The sequence below is a fragment of the Amblyomma mixtum genome, chromosome 1, assembly GCF_055824585.1.
Source record: "Amblyomma mixtum isolate Tamu chromosome 1, ASM5582458v1, whole genome shotgun sequence".
In the NCBI taxonomy this organism is placed as follows: Eukaryota; Metazoa; Arthropoda; class Arachnida; order Ixodida; family Ixodidae; genus Amblyomma; species Amblyomma mixtum.
The window spans coordinates 3,102,524-3,129,443 of NC_143012.1; the positions used below are offsets into that span (position 1 = coordinate 3,102,524).

The 26,920-nt window shown below is 49.9% G+C and overlaps 1 protein-coding gene across 2 annotated transcripts; it reads right to left on the reverse strand.

Annotated features, from left to right (window-relative positions):
* Nucleotides 1-947: 947 nt before the first annotated feature.
* Nucleotides 948-26,600, reverse strand: LOC149365262 (uncharacterized). 2 transcript variants are annotated; one of them, XM_089541427.1, is made up of 5 exons: nt 26,418-26,599; nt 12,184-12,428; nt 4,476-5,246; nt 3,994-4,179; nt 948-2,476 (listed from the first exon to the last, which is right to left on the reverse strand). In XM_089541427.1, the coding sequence occupies exons 2-5, from the start codon at nt 12,394-12,396 to the stop codon at nt 2,057-2,059; spliced, it is 1,590 nt and encodes a 529-aa protein (XP_089397553.1). In that variant the 5' UTR covers nt 12,397-12,428; nt 26,418-26,599; the 3' UTR covers nt 948-2,056. The 2 variants fall into 2 exon arrangements, with proteins under 2 accessions (XP_089397553.1, XP_089397559.1); XM_089541433.1 differs by lacking the exon at nt 12,184-12,428 and having other exon boundaries at nt 26,418-26,600.
* Between the last annotated feature and the right edge of the window lie 320 nt (nt 26,601-26,920).

A 26,920-nucleotide genomic window follows, 5' to 3' on the forward strand; every position in this document is an offset into this window, starting at 1 on the left:
TCGTGTGCTGTTGTGTTTTGCTACTATGGCGTTTGCGCACTACGTTCAAGCCTAAGTCGTCTGCGCGCAAGGCGCGCCATTTGACAGCTCTTCTCTGAAGCAGCTCGTATGCGCGCACACACGGAGAACAGCGTTTTTTGGAATAAAACAGCTTATAAGTGCCACTTTGTGTTCTCAAAAAAATCCTAGTGACCCGCACCAGGTAGCTCACCCTATGCTTTGAGCGTCCATGGTAGCTGAAGTGCAGCGCCGCCAGATTTCTATCTAGGTAATAGTGAGGAACTCTACGCTAGGCATTTAATCCCCTCATTCCCTTTCCCGGTGCAGGGTAGCCAGCCGGAAATCTTTCTGGTTAACATCCCTGCCTTTCTCCCCTCTCTGTATCTATCTATCTATGCTAGGCAAGGTGGTGCGGTGCTCACCATCCAGCCACCATCCATCATAGAGTTTCTTACTATTACTAGGGTGTACTAGAAGAAGTACACCCTACCTTTAGGTAGTAGTAGTTTTGCGCAGTGCCTTCTATTTTGTGCTGACAAATTTCTAACGAGCCTTGCCGATTTCGCCCGAACCCTCCGTGGCTGCAACTCCATGGGACACGGGTTGCGTACAAGTGACGCACGGAGACTCATCTTCGCCGCCGGCTGCACGCACCCCACAGTCCACACGAAATCATGGCACTCAGCTCACGAGGCTGTTCGAAATAGTATTCAATGCTTAGGCGCCCATTTTCTACGTTTGCCACCCAGAGACCAGTGCCTTAATTTGGAGCGAGAACTCTGCTTCATGGCGTTAATTCAGAGGCAAGTGTTCCCGCTAAAATAACTCCTGGCGTGTTGGCGCGACTATATAGAACACAAATTTTCGACTCTTACATTGACGATTATGCCGCTGCATGAGAAATGTAGGTGAACGTATTTGTTCCAGCTCATCAGTGAGCAACAGGACACAGGCGACAGTTTATTCTTCAAACGTCCAAATGGTGACCGTAGAAAAATACGCTCATCAAATAGGCTGCAAAAGTACCTCCAGCAATAAAGGCAAGAGTAATGGTGAAAAGCTGCCTCTGCACTTTTGTTGGGCTACTAATCGCAAAGTCTGAAGCCATTGCTCCACAAGCCAGCGTCACATTTTTAAAACAAGGAAGTAACAGTGGTCAGGCCAGAGAAAGACGCTGTGAAAATGTTACGAACCTTGCTTAACTGAACTGATGCTGAGGAGGCAGGACAGAAGAACGCAAAATTAAAGTATTCGCTGCCGCGCCATTTACTAACAAATCTAAGAATCATGCAAACAATTCAGTACACACCTCGCAGAAGAAAAAAAACTGCCGCAAATGCAGTAAAAAAAAAGCGCAAACCAGAATAAAAAACTATGACGCACTGAGAGCCTAACAACACAATTGGCACAAGCAAGCTGCAAGAAAAATTGCTTGGGAAATGCGATCAACGGAAGGTCTGTCACTTCCTGTGTTAAGTGGAATTCTGCAGCGTAGATACGCTGAAAGAACAACAGAGCACGCGTGTCCATCTGCGCTACTCAAAACACATCACATGATATCAATGGTAGGTAAAAGTGACCCTGAACCATATTTCAAAAAAGCTGCCTTTTCTTCGGGATTCCACTCCAGTTTCAGCATTGCTACGACAGGCGCCCGCCCATGGGGCGCCATGTCTAAGGCAGTTGACTAACAGCAGCTTTCTGTCGTCAGTGACACTACGGGCATGCTAAAGCTGGTGCGTGCATGCTCGTGTGTCATGAAGAGGGAGAAGCAGTCCATGAATTAAGTAGACGAATCATTGAACTACATTCATCCATCCAGGCTATTTCTGGTTCGTATGTTTGGTTTTTTCATGCTCTTGCATTGTTTCTTTTTTCCTGTCTCTTTTGAAGCACGGTAATGGCAAAAAAGGTGCTCAAGCTCGGAAACAAAAGAACGGGGTCCAAGGCTTTCATGGGACGCTTTGCACCTATAAAGGCGACAAAAAAAATGAGGCAAACATTTCACAGCTTGTGCAGTCCCAGACAGCGAGCGGACGAATCACAGCCGACGCCCTCAGATGGGCGAAAAGGAGCCACTCGAGGAGAAGGAGAGCCGGTGTTCGGCGGCCTGGAAGCGGAACTCGCCCACGGACGACTGCGGCGACACCGGGTAGAAATCCTTGCCCCCGGTGCCGTGCATGACGATGGCCTTGAACTGCTTGTCCGTGAGGGGCGCCCAGGGGAAGCCCAGCATCTGCGACACCTCCTGGCACACCGCGTCGTACGACTGGGACGTGTGCCGGAGCCACGCGTAGAACTCGTCGCTCCAGTCCGGGTTGCGGGGCCAGTCGCACTTCTTGATCACCGCGTTGCCGCGCACGATGAAGCGCCGCAGCGAGCGGCCGTGGTAGGCCAGCAGCAGCACGGTGGCCGTCGAGATGCGCTCGCGAACCACGAGCGTCTCCAGTCGCTGGCACGAGCGGCAGAGCAGCACCTGCGAGCGAAGAGGTGCGTAGGCAACTTGCTAAGGCGAAAATATACAGCCCGGAGACTCGGCATACTGACTGCATTCCATGCGGGTCCTGGGACAACAGCAGCGATAAAACGTCCATGGGGGAAAAACTGTATCAAGCTTTATTTGGTTTCTTTTTCTGCTGTTACTGGTCGCCGCTTGCTAAAAAAAAGTTCCAGAATACGGCCCCAGGCCTGACTCCTGAGAAAGGGACATAAAAATAAGGTGAGGGAACGCCAGAAAAGGAGCACCAGTTTTCGATTTACGCAGAAGTTGAGGAAATGGTTTGCCCCAGCCTATTTGGCGAGGGTTCACAAGGAACAGGGCGGCCCGGAGCGGAGTATTGCACCTCCGAAAAAAACGATAGGCGCCAGCCGGGCGCTTCATGGAGGCCGGGGGACGAGGCTCGCAAAGGATGTGGGACACCTGGTGGGCGAAGCTTCCAGGATCCAGCTAGCTGTTCCACCGGCGAGTCCCGGACTCGAACTGCCTCTGAGGATGTTGGGAGCTAAAACTAAAACAGCGCGGTTATCGCGACGCTGGCCACTCTGACATCGCGGACGGTGGCTAGTAGTGCTGCCAACACAGTAAGCCGGGCGTCGGCGCAACCGTGCAGGCGGCCTTGAGCGCTAGCAGCTGCCAAAGCGCACTGTTCTCCGGACAGCATCCTGCGCATCAAGTCCATAGACTCCACGAACTAAACGCTTTTTCGCACCTCAACATCGCCATCACAAACCGAGTCCACTGCATGACCTTTAACTATTATTGCCGTAATTACTCGCGTACAACTCCAACTGCTTTTGTTTGTTTGAGGGATTAAAAAAGATGAGGAAGAGCGCACGCAGTTTCGGTGCAGCGAGAAAGTGCGTCAAATACTGGACAAAGCAGCATGATGTCTGGTGATGAGCTCCGCTCCGGGCGCGTCACTTTAATTGCACGCTGGTGGCTCGGAGCTTCCGTCGGTCGACTGCACGATCCCCCAATCACGAGCCCCAATCACATAATCATTTGTTATTCCTTTCCATTAGTGCATAGCGAACGAAGCCCTTATCGCTGCTTCCTAATAGCCTTACCGTCAAGGTAGCCCTCCCCATCTCTTTATCTCCCTTATCCCAGCAGGTTCACATGAACATTATTTTCCTACATTGCAACATGTTGGAATATTTCCCGCGTATATATGTACTTTCGGTGTCTTTTGTACTCGCAACAAGAGACAACTGCAGAGCGAAGCGGCCAATGGCCCCAAAAGAGGCTGCTATGACGCCGCGTTCTAACATCTTGCAAGTGCATCGCAGATGGAAAGCGAAATATGGCGACCTTGACGACGGGTCGACGCCACAGCTAGAAGGGCCTCCGTTGAGAGTCATCTGCCGCTTCGTGCATGAGTCGTGTCCGACTACGGCGGTTTCATACAATGCACTTTGAAAAGACGCCTGCACGATGCTTCAGAATGAGACCCCTTCACTGCCCGTGCCGGGAACGAAATGGACGACACTTACCAGTGCAGAGTCTGGTCTGTCGACAAAGCGCTTGGCCATGTGGAATCTTGGCAACCCAAGGAAGGCGTATATCCTCAGATCTTCGGGGTAATACGTGGCAGCCGTCAGAGCAGACTCTGGGCCAACTTGGTTATACGGAGTCTTGTAGATTACGGAATGCACTGGTGCATATTCTTGCCATATGAGCTGCGAACAAAGAAAAGGTTTTCTTTGGACGACCTGACATCAGCAAGGGGAGCATGCTTTGTGGCAAACTTCTTAGCTCCATGCTATGAAAACCATTACAAGCTGGGTATACTAATGCCATTCGCAGAAAAGGTGGCTCCAGCAAGGCAAGGCGCTGAAATTCCAAGTATATATAACACGGTTAAGGTATTTGTTTCTCCAATATTTATTTCTTTTACTTGGAAAGCACGCAGATTTAAAGCTGTCCAACCACAGAAAGAAATTCCTTCATAACGTCGCACAGCATGCCAGCTCACCTCCTTGGCTGCGGTGCCCTCGACCGAAAGGTGCACCCGGAGCCTCGGCGCAGCCCTCCTGCATTCCCTCCAGACGCGGGGCGACACGCGCAGCCCCATCTCCGTGTACGTCGTCTGGATGAGGTGCAGGTCCCGGAGAGCCGTGTAACTGAGCAGGGTCACCAGGTCGTCGTCCAGGTGCTGCGGCGAGATGTACAGGGCGGTCAGGTTGAGGAACACGCCGGCGTGCAGGAACGGGTACGGCTCCTTGGAGCAGTTGATGAGCCTCAGCGTGCGCAGCGTGGTCATGCAGATCTCGGCCACGTCGTCGAGCAGAAACTTGGCCTCGTGCGGCTCCAGGAGCAGGTCCGTGAGGGCGAGGTGGCGCAGACCCGTGAAGCAGCACATGAGACGCTTCAGCGACTCGAGCAGCTTACCGCCCGTGCCGAACACGCTGTCCTGCGGCCGCTGACCTTCGGAGGAGCCGAGCAGGTGGCAGCCGAAGGTGAAGTCGAAGCGTCGCAGGTGGCCCAGCGCGTTGTTTCGCTCACCAAAGTACGCCATGATCACCATGAACTCGTACAGGTTGAAGAAGTTGGACATGGCAGGAATGAGCAGGTGCCGGATGTGCCGGCCGATCTTGTGCACGCAGATCTGCGTCCGGTAATGGTCCAGCAGGTGCTGGTAGCCCATGTAGTAGTTGAACTTGCGCCGCGTCATGGTCCGGTCGTCGAGGATGAACACGGACCACACTTGGGGCGAGTAGAATACACGGTACCAGTTGCGGCACACCTGCGTGTACGCGAACAACCCATCTGCGCCTTATCCCCGTCTCATCCGCCCACTGGATTCTCAACGCTCCCTTGCCCTGTCTCCAAGTTCACACCGTGACCCAGGGGGCATTGTAGCGCCGTTAAGTACAGCTGTCATATACTTTCCTCTTGAGGGGTAGACTGCAGTTCATGATGAGAGTACTTGCCTTCATCTCGTTCTTATTCTCCTTGATATTCCACTGCCTGTGGTCACTCTTACCATTTCCGGTGCTTCCCTTCCGAGACTCCTGAACGTTACTTTAGACTTCTTCATATTAATTTTCAGACTCACCGTTCTGCTTTGCCTCTCTAGGTTCTACATCATGGTTTGTAATTCGTCTCGTTAGTTACTTAGCAAGGCAATGCCATAAGCAAATCGAAGATTGACACGGTATTCTCCATAGCCTTCTGTCTCCAGATCTTCCAAATTCAGTTCGCTGACTGCACATGCAGTGAACCTTTTGTATACAGATAGTTCCTCGCTGCCTGACACCTTTATTTATACGACTATCGTGACTGTGCAGACATTTTTCACTACATATGTCTCTTCTGCACCCTGGTTATACGCATGACGGCTGAGGTTTCAACCGAGTTAAATGCTTTCTCGTGATGTGTGAAGGCTATATGCAGGGTTGTTTATGCCGCCGCGAATATTTGCACTGTTTGCCAGTTCACGTTCAGAGCCGCCGGCACGCGGCTTTGCCGTTTCGTTTGTGATGCGAGACGCGCCCAGACTTATCTCGATTTATCGCCGCCACGCGCAACTCCTTCCACATTTTTACAGATCGTTGTAGTTGGTTTTGGTTGCCTATCCGGAAGGCAAGGCTTCTTCACCTCCAGCAGCGTTCAAGCGCGGCTTAACGTCTCTGTGCCTAAAAAATAGCATCCTCGTGAAGAACTTGGCCCCCAACAAGTCCGCGTACCTCCTCGTCGTGCCGAACAGCCTACGAGAAGAAATTCTGTAGGCTAATTAGCACGACGAACCAGCCCCGGCTCGGGTTCACCCGCCGCATTCAAGATACTGGTCACAACCGGCGTCGCATGGAAACATGTACTGAGTGTCAACGACGAAAGACGGCACCGTTGGGGCCAATTGAAGACCATGCCACCACCAACTGAAGCAGCTATAACGCAGACGAGAACAGACAGGGAAGCGCTTACTTTCAACTGCGCTTTACTGAAAAACAAGGGGGGTATTTGTAGACATATTTTGTTTCACGTGATGCAGTCGAAGTCAAAACGTCCATGTGCCGTCTTCTACTACCGACAGAAATGAACCAAAAAACAAGAAACACGAAAAAAAAAACAGAATCAGTTAAACGCGAACCGCGAGAAAACAGGTGCGTGAATACGGCTGAACAATCAATGAAAACAGGGTGAAATCGGCCGATGAAAAGGCGGGCTTCTCGGGATGTGAAAGAATATAAACACGTGCGAAACATCTAAAAGCATAAAGTAACATTATTGAAACATGTGTCGTGGTACCTCAAGCCTACCGAAATAAACCCGAAAAGCAGCGCACGTAGCAAGTGCCCTTTTCGTGCGGCGCCTCATATGTTGGGCAAACGGGGCAATGCATAAATGACCGCTTCAGAGATTCGTCCCAACAGCATCCTGGCGCTTCACTACAAAAGCTGCGAAGAGTGCTTGCCACCTTTTGATCGGTGCGTCATCCTTCACCTAAATATGGACTCTTCATTCCAAACCGACATATCTTTTTTTAGATTTTTCTAAGGCTTTTGATCGCGTACCTCATCACCATCTCATGTCCAAATTGTCCAGACTGTCCATCGACCCTCTCATTTTAACATGGACACACTGTTTTCTTAAAGAGATGGTTTTCAGGAATGGACAATGAATCTTCACGCGCTACTAAAGTAATTTCTGGTGCACCCCTCATAGCCATAGTCGCTTTGAGACGTTAACCTCCAATAAGCCAATAAGCCTAAGCCAAAGGTCAGTTCTTGGCCCTCTTTTCTTACTCATCTTCATCACTGATCTTTCCTTATATCGTCCACTATTCGCCTCTTTGCAGATGATTTCATCCTCTATCGCCGCAACAGGGATCAATTATCGCTCCAGAACGATTCGAACATAATCGAACGGTGGTGCTCAGATTGGCTTATGCAACTGAACAACTCAAAGTGCCAGTGCACGCAGGTGACTCGAAAACAATCTAACCTCAGTTGCGCCCATTCCTTGCAACCAAACACCCCAACGAAAGTCCAGTCCTACCGGTACCTCGAGCGAACCAACCCGGTCAGAGCAATACTGGAATTAGCAGCCAGTGCGCCTAAACCACTCGGCCTCACCAGAAGATCGCTGTACCTGGCCCCTCCGACTGTTCGATAGTTAGCATATGAAACCCGCACAAAGCTTGAACATGCATCTGATATATGTGGAACCCTCATCAAGCCTATATACTTGGCACCTTAGAACCGCGCAGCCGGTATACATCACATCAAATTATGATAGAAATAACAGTATTAGCGGGATCAAATAACGCTTAACCTTGAACCACTTCAGCACCGCCGAAAGAACGCAACACTGCGGTTAAGCTAGAAGCCTACGGCGCCAGTAGCTCCTTTCCCCCCTTTCGGCAGTAACTTGTCAGGGTCGCAAAGGGCCGACGACCGTTTTACATTGAAAAGCGATGAGCTCCCAAGTGGGGGGAGGGGGTCAATAAGGTGGGCGACTTCTGAAACCACCCGACTGTCGAGCTAAGCGGTGGAGCTAAGCGCTTTGCTGGCGCCTCGATAGGTGGCATGTTCCAGGAAAAGTGCGCGGTCCGCTGAGTCGGGCTCTGGCGAGCACTGGGCTCCGCCCACTTGTATGTACAGTGCCACTGCACCGGTATTGGTAGAAATTGTGCGAGAGCTGATTTACTAAAACACCGCCCAATTATCGAAGGGATTAAGACCCGCTACTAACAAACAGCGAAAAGGAGTGCGCCGAGCCCCAGACTCGGCCGCTTTTGTACAGCGCTCCTTTAAACAGCCTTTTCTCTTCGTACTTGTATTTTGGTCTCGTATTCAATAAATCAATTTTGTCTCTCAAAAAGTTGGAACTGCTGTCCCAACCGGCAACGTGTCGCCGGCCGAAGACGCGAAGTGCCCTTCCTACTGCTAACCGCGTATACGATCATCGACCAACGTGCCATCGTTATTTGTCGCCATCGACGGGCATCTGACGAGACCAACCAGCCATCCGACTATCTACGCTATGCCTCTTTCACAAATTATGTGAGAACTTTCTTGCCCTCCGTGAGACATTATTTCTAGCCCCCATTAGAACATCACGTCGCCTCTTTAAATTCCCTGAGCCTTCGGCGTTAGCACGGATCAACAATAGCGTTAAATAAATCTTTTTTTCGTACCAACTGCAATAGAAAACTGGAACCAGCTACCGGACATTGCCAACAAGCACGACAGGCATTAATCGACCTTTTTGGCGAATAAATCATTGAATATCCGTCGCCAACCCAGTGCTTTGTGTGGTAAAATTTTCTTTTTCCCCTGCAGCCTATCTGCCACTCTGCATTGACGAGCATCGTATTCTAGCATTCACACTGTATTTATTGTATCACATTACACTGTATCGTATTTTATTAGCATTGTCTAATTCTCTTTGCATTGCATTTACTTTGTCGTTTCCTCCTTATGTATAAAAAACTAGAGATCACTGCGGCACACCACATTGGGAGAATGCGAAAGCATTGACGCCTCCTCGGCACTCGCCGCCTCTCTTTGCCTCTTTTTATCAAACTACTGAATTAGCGTAATTATCTTATGCTTTAATTAAAGATCGATTCATTTACTCTGATTATACCTTCTTTTATCTCAATCAACCATTTTGGTTTTTCAAACTTGGCACCTGGTTGTTTTTCTCCCACTTACTATATCCCCGTCCAGCCTATTCAACCGTCCAATGTTTTTTTGCTGATAAATAATTAGCTAATTACCCGCCGCGGTGGCTCAGTGGTTACGGCGCTCGGCTGCTGACCCGAAAGACGCGGGTTCAATCCCGGATGCGGCTGCCGAATTTCGATGGAGGCGAAATTCTAGAGGCCCGTGTACTGTGCGATGTCAGTGCACGTTAAAGAACCCCAGGTGGTCCAAATTTCCGGAGCCCTTCACTGCGGCGTCCCTCATAGCCTGAGTTGTTTTGGGACGTTAAACACTAATAAACTAAAACTAAACTAAACTAATTAACTAATTAATCCATATCAATTAAACATTTTGTTCGATTAGTTATCATTCATCAAATACAATTCAGTTCATTTCAAACTTTATTTTCACTTCTTTGCCTATTTTTCTACTATTTTGCCATCCACGGGTGTATCCCCGTCCACTCACTATATCGACGTCCGCGCTATTGCGTCGTCTTTTCGACATTTTTGTGTAGAATTAATTTGCTAATCATCCTAACGACATAATTTTTTTTGCGCAGCATCTTCCCACCATCCTCTATCGATCACAACCATTAGTTTCTCTCCTGAGAACGTCACAACGGCTTCGGGCACGTTTTGTGGACACGTTTTGGTGACACGACCTCGCCGACATAGCCTAGAAATGTTTTCGCATTAATGAATGATGATGATCATGAAGGGAAATCTTTAAAGCTTGTGCTACCGCTCGTAGGCGGGCATCATGTACGCCTTCAGCCTCGCTGTCCCGCCTCGAGTTGGCGTATCTTAATTCCTGAATGACGAGCTTTCCTTGATGACGTTTTCTGCTTGTGCGCAAGCCTCTTACCGTGTACTTCTGCGCTCGCTCTATCGATACATCCATTTGCTAGTCAGCGTTCGTGTGTGTGTCGCACCTAAAAAGTATGAGTAAATCAATCATTTCCTTCATCGTGCCGGCCTCATACTCTTTGGGGGCGACAAACTGCGGCGTCAGGCCGCTGCTGCTGCTGCTGCTACACGTCTGTTCCCTTCTGTCCCGTTCTTAATTTACGTTGTGTCCCTTCACAACTTATCTGACCGGTATACCGATATGTAGATGTCAATCAACAAACGTCGCCGTGTGCTAAAGTAAAGAAAGGTGTTCCAGCGGAGGTCTATTTTCGGACTTTTATCGTTCTGCCGGTGGACTGCGGGATACCCGAGTGCTCAGGAAGGGGCGCAAGTATCGCGGTCAGAAGGGCCCTCTCCGAAAGGGGCGGAAGTATCTATGGGCGCTGTCGATTTTAAGTTGCTTTGTGAGCCCACTGACCAAGCTTCAAAACGATGTTAATCATTGCTTGAAACTCCTTTCCGGCTGGCTTAACAAGAGGAATTTGCGGCTGAATACCAGGAGGACAAAATACGCCCGATTAGTAAGCCAATGACCACCGAGAGTGACATAACTTTTTTCCAGTAAACATTCAGACAGTTTTAGGCGGGTGCTTTCACGACAACTAGTCAGAGATTGTTGGCAGGTCGAAACTGGCAGCTGAGTGAAGTAAGACTTTCGTGTGGGCTAGTTGGTGCTTGATCTTTTAGAAACGCTGCGCACTAAATTGGCGCTCACAGGGGAAAGGAGAGATGACAGAAGTGCAACTCGCATCCCCATCCGACAAAACGGCGCGTAGTGGGCGTCCCTTCCTTGACAGCAGTGATTCCTCCCTGCGAGCAGTTTGAGTGCGGCACGTTTTTGTTTCGTGCGGTTCAAGTTGACTGGCCTCTTTTTTTTCTTGATGGCTTTCTCCTCGAAGGTATACACCACTCGGCATGACAACAAAAAACCGCCTTCTTTGTCAGCCTCCTGTCTGACTGCAGGGTCAGACGACTTCATAAACTTGGCGGGGCTATACTGAGTGGCGGTACTCAGCGATTTGTTGAGGCACGCGACACCTTCCCCAATGGCCCGGTCTCTGTCTTTGTCCCTGACTTTGCAGCAGGTTTTCCGTATTATGGTCACAAGGGCTGACCGCTTCTGTCCTGTGAACGTAAATTTAGCTCACAGCGTTTCTAACTGAGTTAAACAGGGCGGTATGTTATCTCTGCAGTAAACTAAGCCCAGTGATTCCACTACAGCTGAAAACTTCACTATATATGCTACACACTTTTCTATTAAAGGATGTCTTATTGCTCGCGTATCTGGGGAGCAACCACGCATAAAACCCTTCATCAGCTAATCACTCCGCAGAAGCGAGTCTTGGGTGTATATTAGAACTATTGTAGGCACAATGTTTACCCACAGATCCTCTCCAAAAAATATTCACTGATAATTACAGTCCCTTGCAACTCATCCAAAACAACACACTTTACAGCACCGCGAACTCCTTGGCCGAGTTCTTCTTCCGTGCACATTGCAGGGAAGCACCCATGGCTAGGAAAAATTACGGAAGGCAACACACACAGTTCCAAATACCGTCACTATCACTGAGAAGCTGCCACATTTCAGCAAGCCAACTCCCAAAACGTGGCTTAAGAATACATTAACAGAAGAAAACATTGAATTCGTTTGACTTTATTTTTTAGTGCTTTGTTCGTATATATGGCGTTTTACTGTTACTTATTTTACCCCTTCTTACACCCTGCAATGATTTCACTTCGCCTCTGTATGCGCGCCCGTGCTGGTCTGCAGGGGTGCTGCCAACGGAGATCTGTTTTTCTCAGGCATGCTCTGTTTCTCGAGGTGCATTCTTTTTAGCTTTTTTTTTAAGGTTTAGGCCGTTTCTAATACATAGTTTCGGAATTTTACGTGCAATGCCTCTGCGCCAAACTGCACACGGAGCAAAGGCCTTTGCTCCGGTCTCTGAAACCAGAGACAGCAGTGCACGCTCACGTTGCCGTCATGCAGTTACATCGACTGCGTGTGAACTGCCCCGTGAGTTGGGCGTCGCGATTGGAGTGACCGACCGGTAGCTGCCGGACTATATAGAGCGCCGACCAGGCATGTTACCTCGCTCCCAAGGGAGCAAAGGCCTACCTGCGACATGGCGTACCGGTCGGCGATGGGAACCATGCTGTACACGGTCTCCAGCAGGACGTCCGGGAGCGATGCCCACGGGCCCTGTTCCACGTCCGGGGCGTCGTCAACCAGCGCCCGCGGCCAGAAGCCGATGAACGCCTTGGGTTCCTCGGTGTCCGCCTCGTCAGCGACACCGCCCCGCAGGAACTCGGCCTCGACGGCGTACTCCATCTCTTCTAACCTCTACTCAGCGCCTGCCGCATCTGCCGTCAGGAAAAAACAAACTTGCTGACTATCCAAGTGACGTTATTCGCATGTACCCGCTGCGGCCAGGTCCGAGCCGTAACATCGTCATTTCTATAGAGGCCATGCGTGAAATCTACCCACATGCGCTGTGGTGTTAGGGCAGCTTTCAAATCTAAGGCGCTCTTGGCGCAATTAATTTTTTTTTTTTACTTTCTTCGTCGAAGAAATGGGCTTTTTCACGGCTTGAAATTTCTCGTTGATGGAAACGGCTTCTCCCTCCTCTCCAACAATGAGCTGGCTAAGCCCCCCCCCCCACGAAGCCAAATGGCGCATACGTCTTCTCCCATGAAGGTGGGAATAATCTTGACAGCGCGCGTCCGTATCGCTGTTCGAAACAAGAGCCCGCGCTTCCAGCTCTCTCCACTCTTTCGGTACACGGTTTCGCAGCCAGGAAGTCTCAAGCTCCGTCGTCGGATTTCTTGGACGCGGCAAGCGACGCGAACAGCGTTTTTCGCATCCAAAGCCCGTGCCAACTGTGAATCCAGGTGTACTTGGCCAACCCCGCATTGGGCAATTCGTGCTTGAAAAAAGAAACTCAGGAAAACGGGAGCAAGGCGCGCTTATTCTTGCAAGCGTCGCTTATCGCAACAGCTCTCGCTGGCATTCAAAGTAACTCCCCTCCCCCCTCCCCCCCTGTGCGCTGCTGCTGTCGTCCGGCCCATTCGGATACATATTTAATTTCAAACAAAAGTGCTCACTGCCACATACAGAGAACACAAAAGAATTCTAAATGAAAAAAAAAAAAAAACTTCCATGCCTTTCGCTTATTTCCATCCATAAAGAGGCATGAAGAGTCGGGGAGTCTTTTAGGACGGCTGTGTTTCGTGAATCCCTTTTCTTTCTCTCTCTCTCTCTCAAGTCTCACCTTTAGCGGCAACGCCTCTACTTCCGTGAGTCCCTTGCCTCCATGTCTAGACGTGCAACAATGCGTCCATGTCGACATCTTGGCAGAAGCCACCGGCCCGCGATACAAGACCCTCCACTCCAGCGCCACAGAGGGTGACACCTGGCAGTGCGGTTGAAAAACTCAACGCCGCGTGAGAGCGCGCAACGCAACCCGCCGCCGCCGAGCGGTTGAGGCGAAGTAAGGAGAAGCAGGGAAGGAAACACAAGTGAATAAGAGCGATGTAGTAGGTAATTCATCGGCGAAAGAAAATTCCAAATGAACCAAAGTCACGTCTCTTAAAAGACGCCTGGAGATAAAGTTGAAAAGGAATTATTTTGGGCATTTGAAAGCAAAGCGCTTTACAAGGCTGGGGATAGGCGGTTAATTGTGCACGAATTCAGGCTGCACACAGAAAATATGCGTAATAATTCCACGCTTATCGCGCTTTGTGGAAAATGAAGTTTTAATATTAAACTCTCTCTCTTGAAGGCATGTATACACGCTACACATCCGCAGATTTTACTTGGTCAAAGAGCTCGGCGACGTAAATTATGACATTTTGCGCATTCCATCCAAACTACTGTCGCCCATTAATCGCCTCTATAGTTGTCGAGCGATGCTATCCTGCCCTTGTGCAACGTACGCTACCAAAAACCCTGCCGGTGAACTTGGATGGCTGTCGCAAGACGTGCGCCCTGATGGATTCCACTTTCATGCGGTCGGCTCTCAATACACGTGTCTGAATGTGCACCTCCTAGTGCACAACAATAAAGTTGGTAACATCACCACAGACGGCCATCTGGCGGCCCATTGCAAAAAAATGGGACGCAGTACCACCTTGCCACCCCCTGTTCGACAAGACAGTCGTTTTGTATCGACACCATAACGACTTGACCAGAGAAATCAAGGAAGCGTGTGAGATAGCGCGGGCAGGAGGTCAATGCGTGAGCAGACCGTCCGTGGCATTATCGAAGAGCTCGATTTCATGGCATGACGGCGTGTGACATTTTGTTTGTTTCTTCTTCTTTCGATCTGCTGTATCAGTAGTGTACATATGCTCCTGATCTGCAATAAATCCGCTGTGTTGAAAGTTAGCGCTTGTCCCGTCTCGTCTTTGTCCTGCGTTGTTCCTTATCTATGATTACTGTGTTACAATGAACAACCAACCTGTCCAAGCATATTCTATTCTTAGGAATGTGTAGAGCGAAGGTCAGGTCGGGTGTGGTGTCTCTGTGATAGGAGGAACCCTGTCTAGTGGGGCGTAAAAAGTCATTCAGCAAGGAGTAGTGTCGAGAGTATATGTGATTATGGAGTAAGCGTCCTGCTTTGTGTGTGGTTCTGTAGCGCCGCTGTGTGTGTGGTGCGTTGAAGTCGCCTGCCACAAGGAGCGGGGAAGTGATGGTATGGAGGAAGTCGAAAAGGTGGGGTAGGAGGGAATTTTGTTTGGGGGGAGGGGGGGGGGGTAGAAGTTGACGAGTATGGTGGGAGGGGGTGTAGGTGCGAGGAAGAGCTCCTCGCGTAGTTCACGCAACGTTTATGCTAGGGCCCGAATCCATCAAAGAGGTCAACTGTTGCAATGATCACACCACACTTCAGCTATAACCTAACCTTATACCCTCTCTCTAACCAAAGTCCCCCCTAACCTTTTGCTACTGCATTTAAATTGCCATTTGTATTGTGAACAGACATGTTTCTATGATACTCGTTTATATGTTGAGAAATACAATAAAAGGCACTATATTTGTATTCATACTGAAAAATTTAAAAACAAGTCATGCATTTTATTATATTTCCTGACTATTTATTTACAGTGTAATCAGCGAAGAAATTCCCCTTCTAAATTTTCTCACCATTATGCAGCTCTATTGTAGGAACCTTCGTAAATAGCACCTCTATCCCAACCAAATAACCAGCATACCGCGTAAGCGCAGCTCTCGTGCAGCTTTGTGCAGGCTGTGTTCATGGTCACGTGACCACGATTCCAACTACACTATGCGTGTATCGAGGCTTCTCGGGACCCTCGCCGACGCTGTCGGCATCCTCATCGCATGCAGACAGAGCGGCGTCGATACAAGGTTGGTACAGGCGCGGCCATAAGTAAACGGAGCACGCTATTGCGTTCGAAGTGCAATCACGCTTTCTCCATTGCTAATGAAGAAGCGTTGTTTGCCTACAAGGAAGCCCATCAACCTCCGCTACCAGCATGCGCGCACCACTGCTGGAAATTTCAATTAGGTGACGCATGGAAAATATTCGAAGACAGTTGCGCGCTCCGTTCACTTTTGTCCGCGCCTGTACATCGTCGATACTACCTATAATAATAGCCAGTGAACTTAGGTGCAGGCGTTACGCAGTGCAGACTGATTTCACTCCTGCTCCCGCAAGGACATCGTGACGTACATCCCGCACGTTCAAGTCGGTACACCAAGGACCACACATTCGTCAGACCGTGGAGTAACTCCAAACAAGTTTGAAGTTGTTCCTCCAAACTCCACAGTGAGAAAAACCATGCATTGTGCATAAGCATATAACGGGGGAGAACGCAGCTGCAAGTAAACTCGTAACAGTTAAAGACAATTTTCCGTAGCCTCATCGGAGCTACAGTTGTACGTAATCTACAGAACGTTCTCACTGTAACCACCGGCTTGTGCAAGAATCATTCAGGCGCGTCAACGACGTCGCACTCGCACGTAGGTTCCACTTGAGATGGTCCAAACCGACCCGCAACATCCCCGGTAACCTCTGCCAATCCGTTCCATGCTGTTCGCCGCTGTTGTTGCTGGCCTCTGTTGAACTGCCCCGCCCACGAGCACCTCTTCATTTACACTTACACGGTTCAGCGTGGCAACATAGAGTAGTGGGTCACTTTTTATAGCATCTCGAAAGAACAAAGGAAAAGTTATTTTCTTTCCTTTGCGTGTCTTTCCTTTCCCTGGTCCTTCGTTTTGGTTGCGCTGTTTCGTTCTTTCGAGGTTCAGTGTGCTCTGCCGTCATCGGGAACGTACCAAAGCCGTGAGTGAACAAAGCAGCACGCGTACATTCATCAAACAACTCTTTCTTTTTATTCTTCCTAGCCGGGATGCACTACGCGGATTATACTCACGACGCAACTCACTATGAATGCAACGACGCACTTTGCCGAAGTAAACTTTATACATAAATGCCTTCGACGTTGTTGTCTCGGTGGATGCCTCATCGCGCCGTCAGGGAAGGGATGAAGGAGCAAGTGCAAGAAGGAAGAGAAAAAGAGGGGCCGCCTTGGGATTAACTGTGAGGAGTACAGGAGGAGGTAGAAGGGAAAGTCGTGGTATACCACTAAGGGACACTAAATAAAAAAAAAACCTGGGGGCCGGCCTTCTTAACCACATTTTTAAAGAATAAAGTGCGATATAGCATTTAGGTGGTTGCCTGCTCTCGTGTCTACATTGAGTGTCCAATGTTATTCTTGCGATTTTCCCTCCAAAACTCCAGTTGGAACCGGTTCCGTTTCCCTTATATCCCTTTCGGCCCTGGCGGTGTCAATTGACACCACAACACAAATATTACGCTCACGTCTCAGTACCAGAAGAAAATGCAATTAATTTTTAATACAGTAGTTCCTTAGGGATCCCTGCTGCTATCGACATCGCTGTTCACAGACTTCCAATGAGCTGTGCGGTCTAAGGAAGAAGAAGTAGCAGCACGGGAGGCATGGAGTGAAGAAGCCGAGGTGTAGCAAATTTGTTCATTTTTATCTCACTAACCATTCGCTCTTCTGCGCTCTGATTTTTATATGTTGTGTGAAACGCCTATCCAAGCTCTCATCCCCGTCGGAAATATTACTGAATGCGTAGACGCTGCGTTTTAACACATTTTTGACATGTGCGATTTTGACACCATCAGGGCTCAACGGTTACCAGCGGTGGCCATTGAGTGATGAAGGGTCATCTTTGTAGAATAGAATCTGCTAGTATTTTAGCAGATGCACCTATAATAACGGCCTTTTGGACTGCTGACGTGAATGTTCATTACAGAAAATGGACAAAATCTTAAAATTTGCTTTTTGATGAATTGGAATATAGAAATTTTCGCAGTTATACATGGTGAATATTCGGATTGAGCCTGGAAATGACCATGCAGATGTCGGCGAACTGCAACCGGACCAAAGGAATAGCGAGAACAAATGCACGCCTGACCTAGCGCTTTTATTCCTTTTTTTTACCTCTCTTTTCCTCCCGTGAGCTGTGAGCATCGACACTGAGCTGCAAGAAGCAACCGGAGTATTTACACTGAAACTCGCGCTCCGCCGCTCGTGCAGCACGTGAGGCGCGCCCTCGACGCTCGGATCAATGCAGGCTGTGTTTTCTTGAGAAAGCGCATTTGGTGTGCTGATAATCAGCTTCTGATTTCTCCCCGGCCGAGAGATATCCCGAACTCATAAGCCTATGGATGAAAGGGAATTTCATGTCACCTGTAGGGAACAGCATTCGGTCAAGACACAGACACGACAAGATTATGTTCCACTTTATGAATTATTCTATAGCAAACAGCTGGTTTGAAAACAAGCGCAAGCGAGATGCAGTGTGGCGCGCAAGCTTAGAACTTAGATTTGCCGACCTTCGCGCTGGCAGCTACGGAAGTGCTTCCTGAAGCTCGATAGAGGAGGGCGTTACAGATTCGAGGAAAGCCTTTATCTTGACCATAGTCGCCTTCCAGGAAGGCTACACAAGTTTTGAACAGGTGAGCTGTTGACGTGAAGTACACAAGCTGGAACACAAACCTGGCAGGAACAAGAAAGCGGAGGTATGATACAAAACGCAAGGTAAACAGGAGCGAGCGAAGTTTTTTGTGGAAACTGCGAGATTATCTATCCCTTATAAGGCAAAAAAAACTTCTTTATAGGTCTCCATACTGCAAAATAAGAAATTGTTTCCTTAATTTCTTTCTTGTCGGTTGCGGTTACCAAAACGGTCCCACTAGCATTTTACACCCATTGAGCCCTGATGTCCGATTTTGACACCATACCTGTAAATCGATTAATACTCGCACCACAAGCTTTAAATTTTTACTGCGTGGTTATGGGGCCTTAGGCATTGTAAAAACGCGCAGCAAAAAAATCGACGGCCGAAATAAAAAATCCAGGGCCGAAAGGGATATGGTAAGCTTAAGTCATCAACTTCTAAAATGTTTGAGTACCTTCCATTGCATTATCATATGGAATTATACTAATCTGACCTACTAATCCACATTAATCCATATTATGGGGTGGGCTTCCAAAATTTAGGGGGAACTTGGGAATTTTTGGGTGTGGGCCAACGTCCAAATTTAGGGGACCCTCACATTTTCAACTTTAACGGTGCGCTATGATTGCTCCACTGGTGGTCAGGCGGTGCTGAATACGTCACCTCCCTCTCAATCCCTTCATGACCCTACTGGCAAGTGGCTGTTTAAAACAGAGCCACCAGTGGCGCTCGTGAGACCCAGCTTGCTCTTTCCGAGCTCAGGTTAAGGCTATACGGGCAGCGCACGGTGTACAGCTGGTGACTGCATTGAAATTGGCAACGGTGGGCAGTTGACTCACGATCCCCTCCCACGATGGGCAGGCCGTGATGACATCACAAGGTAACGTGGCCTCTTCGACCAATCAGAAAATTTCGTAAGGATTTTGGATGAAGTCACAAGGCCACATCACCTCGCTCGAGCAATCAGGAAATTTCGTGGGGAACTTCAAATTTAGCAGTTCTCTCTGATTGGTCATTTGGAGTCACGTGACCCTGATAGGTAATGAGGGAATTGATCAATGAGGGAATTTCGTTACGGAGAAGCCGGAAATTTTTTTGCTAGACGACAGCCTAAATGCTATCATATTAATATTAACCTAAGCCAGACGGATAGGTAATTCCTCTACGTTCTTTGTGCGCGGAAAAGTCGCGAAAATACGGAGCCGTCATCAAGCGGTCAAGCCCAGCGCCGCAACCTGAGGTAATTTTATTCATCTCATATATCCATCACTGGAGGCTGACCTCAATGTGAAGGCAGTATTCCCGACTATATTCGCATCGAACAGTTCGTCGTAAGCGCTCCGGGTGGCGTCATACGATTTGTCTTTGCTTGTCAAGTTGAAGGCTCGCCTGCAGCCTGACGTCAGGGGAGGTGAGGTGTCGCCCTAATCGTTTTAAAAATGATTTATAAAATATAGGGTCCACGCAGACTTGTCAAATTTGACTCGAGTGTCCACAAAGAACACCTGTACAGATCTGTTGCACTACATCCCTTCCGTTTAGCCGCCTGCTGCCGCTCCTAGAGAGTAGACAGATTTCACAAAGGCGTTAACCGGAAGCGTCATCATGCAGTCCACCGCGGCGTCGTCTGCACGATCTACGGGAGATCGAGCGGCCGCGGCACGACAACCCTCCTTTCCGCAGTGTTGTTTTGTTATTTATTGCGCTCAGCAAAAGGAAACAGCCGCCACAACGGAGTTTCGAGGGGTCGTGCTGTGCTAATCGCAGCTGGTCGGCGGCAACGCGGCGCTTGTTACGCGAACCTTCCTGTTAAAATATGAGCAATTACTCGCTTATTACTTGTGCTCGTTTTTTCCAGCAGAACATTTCTCTCCATATCTGCGCACGTGTTTGAGCGCTCTCAAACAGTGCTTATATTGTTTGCTATCTCATTTTGCCCTATCCATCTAGGCATCCAAGCTATGTCATATAGAATGTTCTTGCCCATTTCTCCTTTCCTAATAATGACAATGCGGTTGTTTAATTCACTCTAAACATATAAATATATTCACAAAGCGCTAGAAGGCTCAGCAGCAAGAAATCTGAGCAGTACGAACAATCTATGCCGTCTTGTTCAACAGAACTGTGACAAATGCGTGTGTTCAGTGAGAAAACAGGTTTTCAGTGGGCCAGATTAGAATATGCCGAAGAGGGCTTCTTCAGCTGCCTCTGCTTCTGTGCAAAACACTGGGGACCGTTGGTTCTTTTCGAGAATACGGAAAATCAATGTCCATCTGCTTCACGCAGCTGTCGGAACACATGACTGGTTAATCCCACAAATCCAGAATTCATGCAAGTAAACTAACGCAAACATGACTGCTTCTCGCGCGCACGCCATGCATGCACCGACGGAGTACAACACCCAGAGTGCATCGCGGCAGTGGTGGCGTAGCTCAACTGCTCGTGAAATCGGTCTGTTGGCATGCTCCGGTATACATATATGCCGTCCGGTTGGTCCTTCGTACGAATCGCCAACGGCAGGAATGACACGACGAGCGACGACGCCAGTTCTCCAGGAGCGACAACAGCCTATAGCTGTATACTGCGCCAGTTGCCAAGACTGCTTTTATCTCCGAACACGCATCTTGGAGAAATATCAACGCGCGCACACGAAATCTGCGAAGCCTTCATCATTCGCCAGAAAAATCAAGCCTGTGTCAGGACACCATCCCTCACGTTATTCCCAAATGAAATAACATTTCTTAATTACCAGTTCCTTGACGCCCGTTAAGCCTCAAGTTAGCCTTTTGTTGCCGTTTACACACCTTCCGGCTCATACTTGATCGTCTCAACATCAACCCCACATAGGCGACGTCGACCCCACGGCTCCCATTCCGATAGGGGTCCATAGCCGCCTTGTCATCAAACCAATCCCCAAAAACATGCTGCCTGGCCGCCATGATACGCGCCGCCAGCTCAAAGCCCAAGGAAAATAAGAGACACGGGCATAATTGACAGTACCCCCTTTTATTTGCCATGATTGACCGACTAGCCCAACAACGTACGCTCTTCAAAGCCCAAGCACTGGATGCCACCCCGACGAGCACGCAGCAATATATATGGACGCTGCACGGCAAAATGCAAACACATACGTGGCTTGTGCAACCACGCCACAATCCACTCTCGTCATCACCGCCACGGTACGAGCCTATACTCTCCCAGAGCGGCGGAAGAAACCACCGCCATCGCGCTGGCCATCACTGACCCACGTAGGTACACAGTCCTAATCGACTCCAAAAGAGCGATCTAAAATTACTCGGTAGGTTTTATCTGCCACCCCGCTGCACTCATACTTCGCGGCTGCACTCCCGAGCATAAGATCAACCTGGTCTGGGAACCCGCCCACGCGAGAAACTCTGGAAACGAAGGGGTCGACCGGCTAGCCCGAGGACTAACCAACCGGGCGGCCGGCCCCACGGACCCAGGCGCTCTTGCCGAGGCTCCCCAGACCTTTGCCGAAATCGCCAACCTCCACAGAGAGACGAGACGTTAAATCGAGCGCAAGCCACCTTGCTCCGCAGGTTGCAGACACACTCCATCCTTAGCCATTCTAGACTATCATTCATCGCGGACGGGGAATACGACCCCGCCTGCCAAAATTGTTACCCAGGACAAATCGCCACCCAGGCGCACATCCTCTGGGATTGCGCGAGAAACCCGCACCCTCGGACCTTACTGGCAGCTCCCTCCCCCCAGGAGGGATGGAACCAACTCCTCCGAAGGCCAGGCACTCGTTTCATGGGCCCAGCAAGTCGCCTCCACCTGGGGTCCACACCAGCCAACCTATCCCGCCATTCTATGGCGATAAAGTTGTTCCTCTCTCTTTGCACACCGCCGCCGCGGTGGCTCAGTGGCTATGGTGCTCGGCTGCTGGCCCGAAAGACGCGGGTTCGATCCCGGCCGCGGCGGTTGAATTTCTTTGGAGGAGAAATTCGAGGCCCGTGTACTGTGCGATGTCAGTGCACGTTAAAGAACCCCAGGTGGTCGAAATTTCCGGAGCCCTCCACTACGGCGTCTCTCATAGCCTCAGTCGCTTTTGGACGTTAAAGGGCAACTCCGGCGATTTTTCAGCCATTTTAAGTTAATGGCTGTTTTGTGTTCCTAAGAACCTCCTGTAATGTGTACGATACAAGGTTTTCAAAAGCAACCGTAAAATAATTTTTAAACAGCAAAAAACGCAAAACTCGAAACCGAAACCGCAAAACCGAAACCGGGGTGGTGCCTTCGTGCGGTATTGACTGTAACGTCACGAGCGGGTTCGCCACGCTGTGAAGTCCCCGAAGATATCACAACTACCCTGAGCCGCGCTGCCAACATGACTGAAAGCGCGGAGGACAGCTTTTCCGAGACCAGCGAGTCTTTAGAATAGACGACTCATTCGACGATTTTGGACTGGACGAGTCGCCTTTCAGGTATGATCCACAGCCGCGCGAGCCAGCCGAGTCGCACAACAGGCCGCGTCACCTGCAGCACGGAGACGGTCTGAACTCGGAGAAGTGATTACTTGAGTCATTTCTCGTGCATGCATTTGTGACAGAGTCGTCAGAACAAAAGTTAATGATATGCTCCCGCCGATAGCTGTTCGTGTGGCCACTGCCGGCCGACCCAGCCTGATGAAAGAATCTGCTGCCGGAACGTTGCGGCGGTGCACAACGTCCTTACAGGGGCATGCACCACCAACAGTCCTCTCTGCGAAGCTTTATCTCGACGGCGAGCTTTTGGAAATGAGTTCACGCCAGATACATTTCTACAATCCAACATACCGCTTCTTCTTGGCGGCCGCGCTTCGTTCAGCTGGCCGCTGCGATAGACGGTTGTACTCGAATAACGTTGGCACAGAATATGCCTTCAAGCACCAGTTGAACAAAGCCTTAGCGAGTCCAAAGCTCTCTTTGAAGTACACGCTGTCTTCATAGCAATCTGGCGCGAAATGTTCCGAGCACAAGCGGGAATGCTTCCTCGGAGACCAGTTTACACGGCGGACTGCTCCCACCAACTTGTCGCGAAGGTTCTTATCGCTAGGAAACCTACACTAGATCACGCCCGTTGTCACAGATCAAGAATTTGTGCACCCCACAGCACAACAGAAGTTGCCGTGACCTATCACTCTGGCGTACACATACATGAGGCACGTTGAGATGGCGCGAAATTGCACATGCGGTCGAAATAATTCCCGAGAGCTCCACTACGGACCTCTTTCTTCTTTCACTCCACCCTTACGTCGCGGTTCGGGTGTCCATTACTGCGTCATTTACTTTCCTCAAAACCAATTTTCAGTTTTCCCCTGCACTGCCAGCGCCAGCGCGCGCCCAACCAGCTTGACACGCCGCCCCGCCAGTGACGTCACAGAACAGGGTGGCCTGTAGAAGTTGCTCGATCAGTGGGTGCCGCTCGCGTCAGCTCGCGTCGAGGAGCGCTTGTCTTTAAAATTCGCTTGCGGAAAAACTACGCCGGTTTCAGGTGCGAAATTTTACACGAGGCATCAGACTATCATAAAGAATACAGACTTAAAATTTCATTTCAATCGATGCACATCGAAAAATCGCCGGAGTTGCCCTTTAAACCACATAAACCAACCAATCTTTGCGTACCTTTTCTGTCGACCTTTTTTGTTTGATGCTGTTGCGAAAGCAACACTACGCCAGCCAGTTCGCCTCGTCGCGTAACGGCCGTGGCCGCACTCTCACCTCGAGCCGTTGCCTAGCAACCGCCGCAGCTGTTGGCGCGCCACCTGCATCGGCGGTTGCTAGGCAACGGCTCGAGGTCAGAGTGCGGCCACGGCCGTTACGCGACGAGGCGAACTGGCTGGCGTAGTGCTGCTTTCGCGCGGAGCCGCTGCCGCTCGCTTCGCCAGTTGTGTGCATGCGCGGTAGAGGAAAGTAGGTGTCGCAGTTTGTGTACATTACATATACGGTCCGGCGTAGCGGGAGGTGAGCCGTTATGGAGAGCGACGAGTCGGCTAGACTGAAAGAAGCCACGTTGTTTTCGCAACACCATTTGGTTAACCAGAGTTAACCACCAGCCATTTTTTTCCTTTATACTCACAGTTGTTAGCAGCCCAGCTTGGCGCGTGGGTCATGGGTGGGTGATGGGGAAGTAGAGGATCCATTGAATTTATTTATTTTACTTCAGAATTACTGTCAACCTTCAAGAAGGCCTATAGGCAGGAGCGGGACAAACATTATGGAAGAAAAAAATGCACAGCATAAAAAACCGCGACATGACGCGAATCAAGGAGACGATCTGATATGACCAGGCTGCTTGTGCAGATGACCTGTGACGGAAAAGTGGGTTGAATGATCTGCACATGCGCACATTGTGCCTACAGCAAGCGCGACAATCAGGCATTCGAAAAGGAAAAGAGAAAATAAAGAAAACCAGACACGCGAAACCACAAGCACGCAAAACGCTAAGAGCAAAGCAGCAGCATCATGGGCCACATGACCAATACTGGTATTTCATCAACATCATCACCATCATTATTAGCCTGACTACGCGCACTGCAGGGAAAATGCCTCTCCCAAGTCTCTCCAATTAACCGCTGTACTGTGCCAGCTGTGGCCACCGTATCCTCGCAAACTTCTTAATCTCATCTGCCCACCTAACTTTCTGCCGCCCCTGCTACGCTTGCCTTCTCTTGGAATCCACTCCGTTACCCTTAAGGATCAGCCGTTATCTTGCCTTCGCATTACATATGCCCTGCCCAAGCCACTTCTTCCTATCGATCTGAACTAGGATGTCATTAACCCGCATTTGTTACCTCACCCACTCCGCCCGCTTCCGATCTCTTAACGTTACACCTAACTTTACACCGCATTCCACACGCCTACGCAGACCGCGCCACACTGGACCGCGCGTGACCCAGTGGTGGTACATTACATAGTGCACCCTCTCCCTGCCCATCTGATAACATTGTTTTCTGTCAGTAGGGTCAGGTGACAGCCTTCGTTGACACCCCGAGAGCGCTGTGGAAGGTTTTGGTTTGGTTTATGGGGTTTAACGTCCCAAAGCGACTGAGGCTATGAGAGACGCCGTAGTGAAGGGCTCCGGAAATTTCGACCACCTGGGGTTCTTTAACGTGCACTGACATCGCACAGTACACGGGCCTCTAGAATTTCTCCTCCAAAGAAATTCCAGCCGCCGCGGCCGGGATCGAACCCGCTTCTTTTGGGGCAGCAGCCGAGCACCATAGCCACTGAGCCACCGCGGCGGCGCGCTGTGGAAGGGACGTTAACGACGACAATTTCCCAGCATCTTGCAACAACTACGTGCTGCGTAGGATCAAAGAGCGATAACAGACGCCTCGAAGCAAGCCTTTTAAGATTTTGTGAACGAAGTCTTCAAAAGGACCGTGCACAAATGGGTAACCAATGTAACGAAAGCATATATCGATCTCCCAGCATGCTCTGTAGATAAGCGTCAGCTACAACGGAATATCGGTTTTAACGAAACAGCTTCCTTTTTTTTTTTTCCTGAGACACGACGCCTTGCACAAAGCAATCGAGCATCCGCACTCCGTTGTGCAGCTGATTCTCTTCCACCTCATGCGATCACAGTTTTCTCGGTTACCCAAAGCGCGAGGTCGCTTCCCAATAAGGAACTTTCTTTTTGGCTTTCCTGAAGCACAAGTAGCAGCATACGAAGTCCAAAAGTACGTAAAGCTGCTTAGTACAAACGCAAGGTTAGTACTAACTTTGCAATACACAATATACAAATGCCTCCCAGTGCACCAAATCCGCTCTACCAGCACAGCAGCAGTGAAAACGGGTTCCCGTCTTCAACAGCGCGAGCAGTGACATTTCATTCATTACCATACAACGACACTTTTGTCGAATTCGACAAATTCAAGAAACCGTGAGAGACACCAGTCCCGACCCGAATGCACCGCATAAATAAATAGCTAGTGATTCTGAAATCACGCTCGCATGCTGGCCAGTTCATTAATTTCCCAGGAGCGTCCTCGTCTGAGCAACTCTACTACCTTCAATTTGGCACCGGAAAAGAAATGATTTGTCTTGTTCAGGGACGCGCCCGAGCGCGCACGCGAGTACGTAGAGGTGCAACAAACTACAAACACACGAGTCCTTGTGCGGTGCGCAGCGGAGCCCGGCAAACTGTCACGCGGCAAACCGTCCGCCAGCACACACGCACAGCTCCGATACACCTGCGCACAAGCACCGCGCCATCGAATCTACCGCGAGGTCATCGAAGTGTCACCTTCTAAAAGCGTGATCGACGGATTGGCGCACAGGTCAGGCTTCGTACGGCCGAGTTAGCTGGCAAAAGAAAAGTTCTCTTACCGCGAGAGGGGCGCAGCAGCTGAGTGGTCGACCGCGAGCGAGTGGAAGCCGCCATGCAGACACACGCCGGGGACTTGGAGGAGGCCTCCAGAAAATGAACAAGGCGCGCCAACGAGGAGAGGAGGAAACAGTTTTTCTTTAGATCACACCAGGTTGCAAAGCCGCACTTCGAAAACCCGAGCGCCTCCGGTGGCCATAATCCGGACACTAGCCGACGCAGGTATCGCCAGTGAGCTCATGCGTGAGCATTTAGCTCAATTAATTAACTCGTTAATATTAGTAAGTAGTTTAATTTTATCCCCACAGGTGGCGCGACAAATTTAACCGACTAAATCTTGAGCCGATCAGAATGTTGCGCAGTAAAACATGGAGTCCAAGGGAGCGCCTCAACCGCTGCCGAGCTGCGAGGAGGAAAGGGCGGCGGCGTCAAGAACGGCGGAGAGCGGTGCGAAGGAAGGAAGCCTTGGTTCCCGAAGCGCCCGAAATAAACCCGCAGCCCGAGT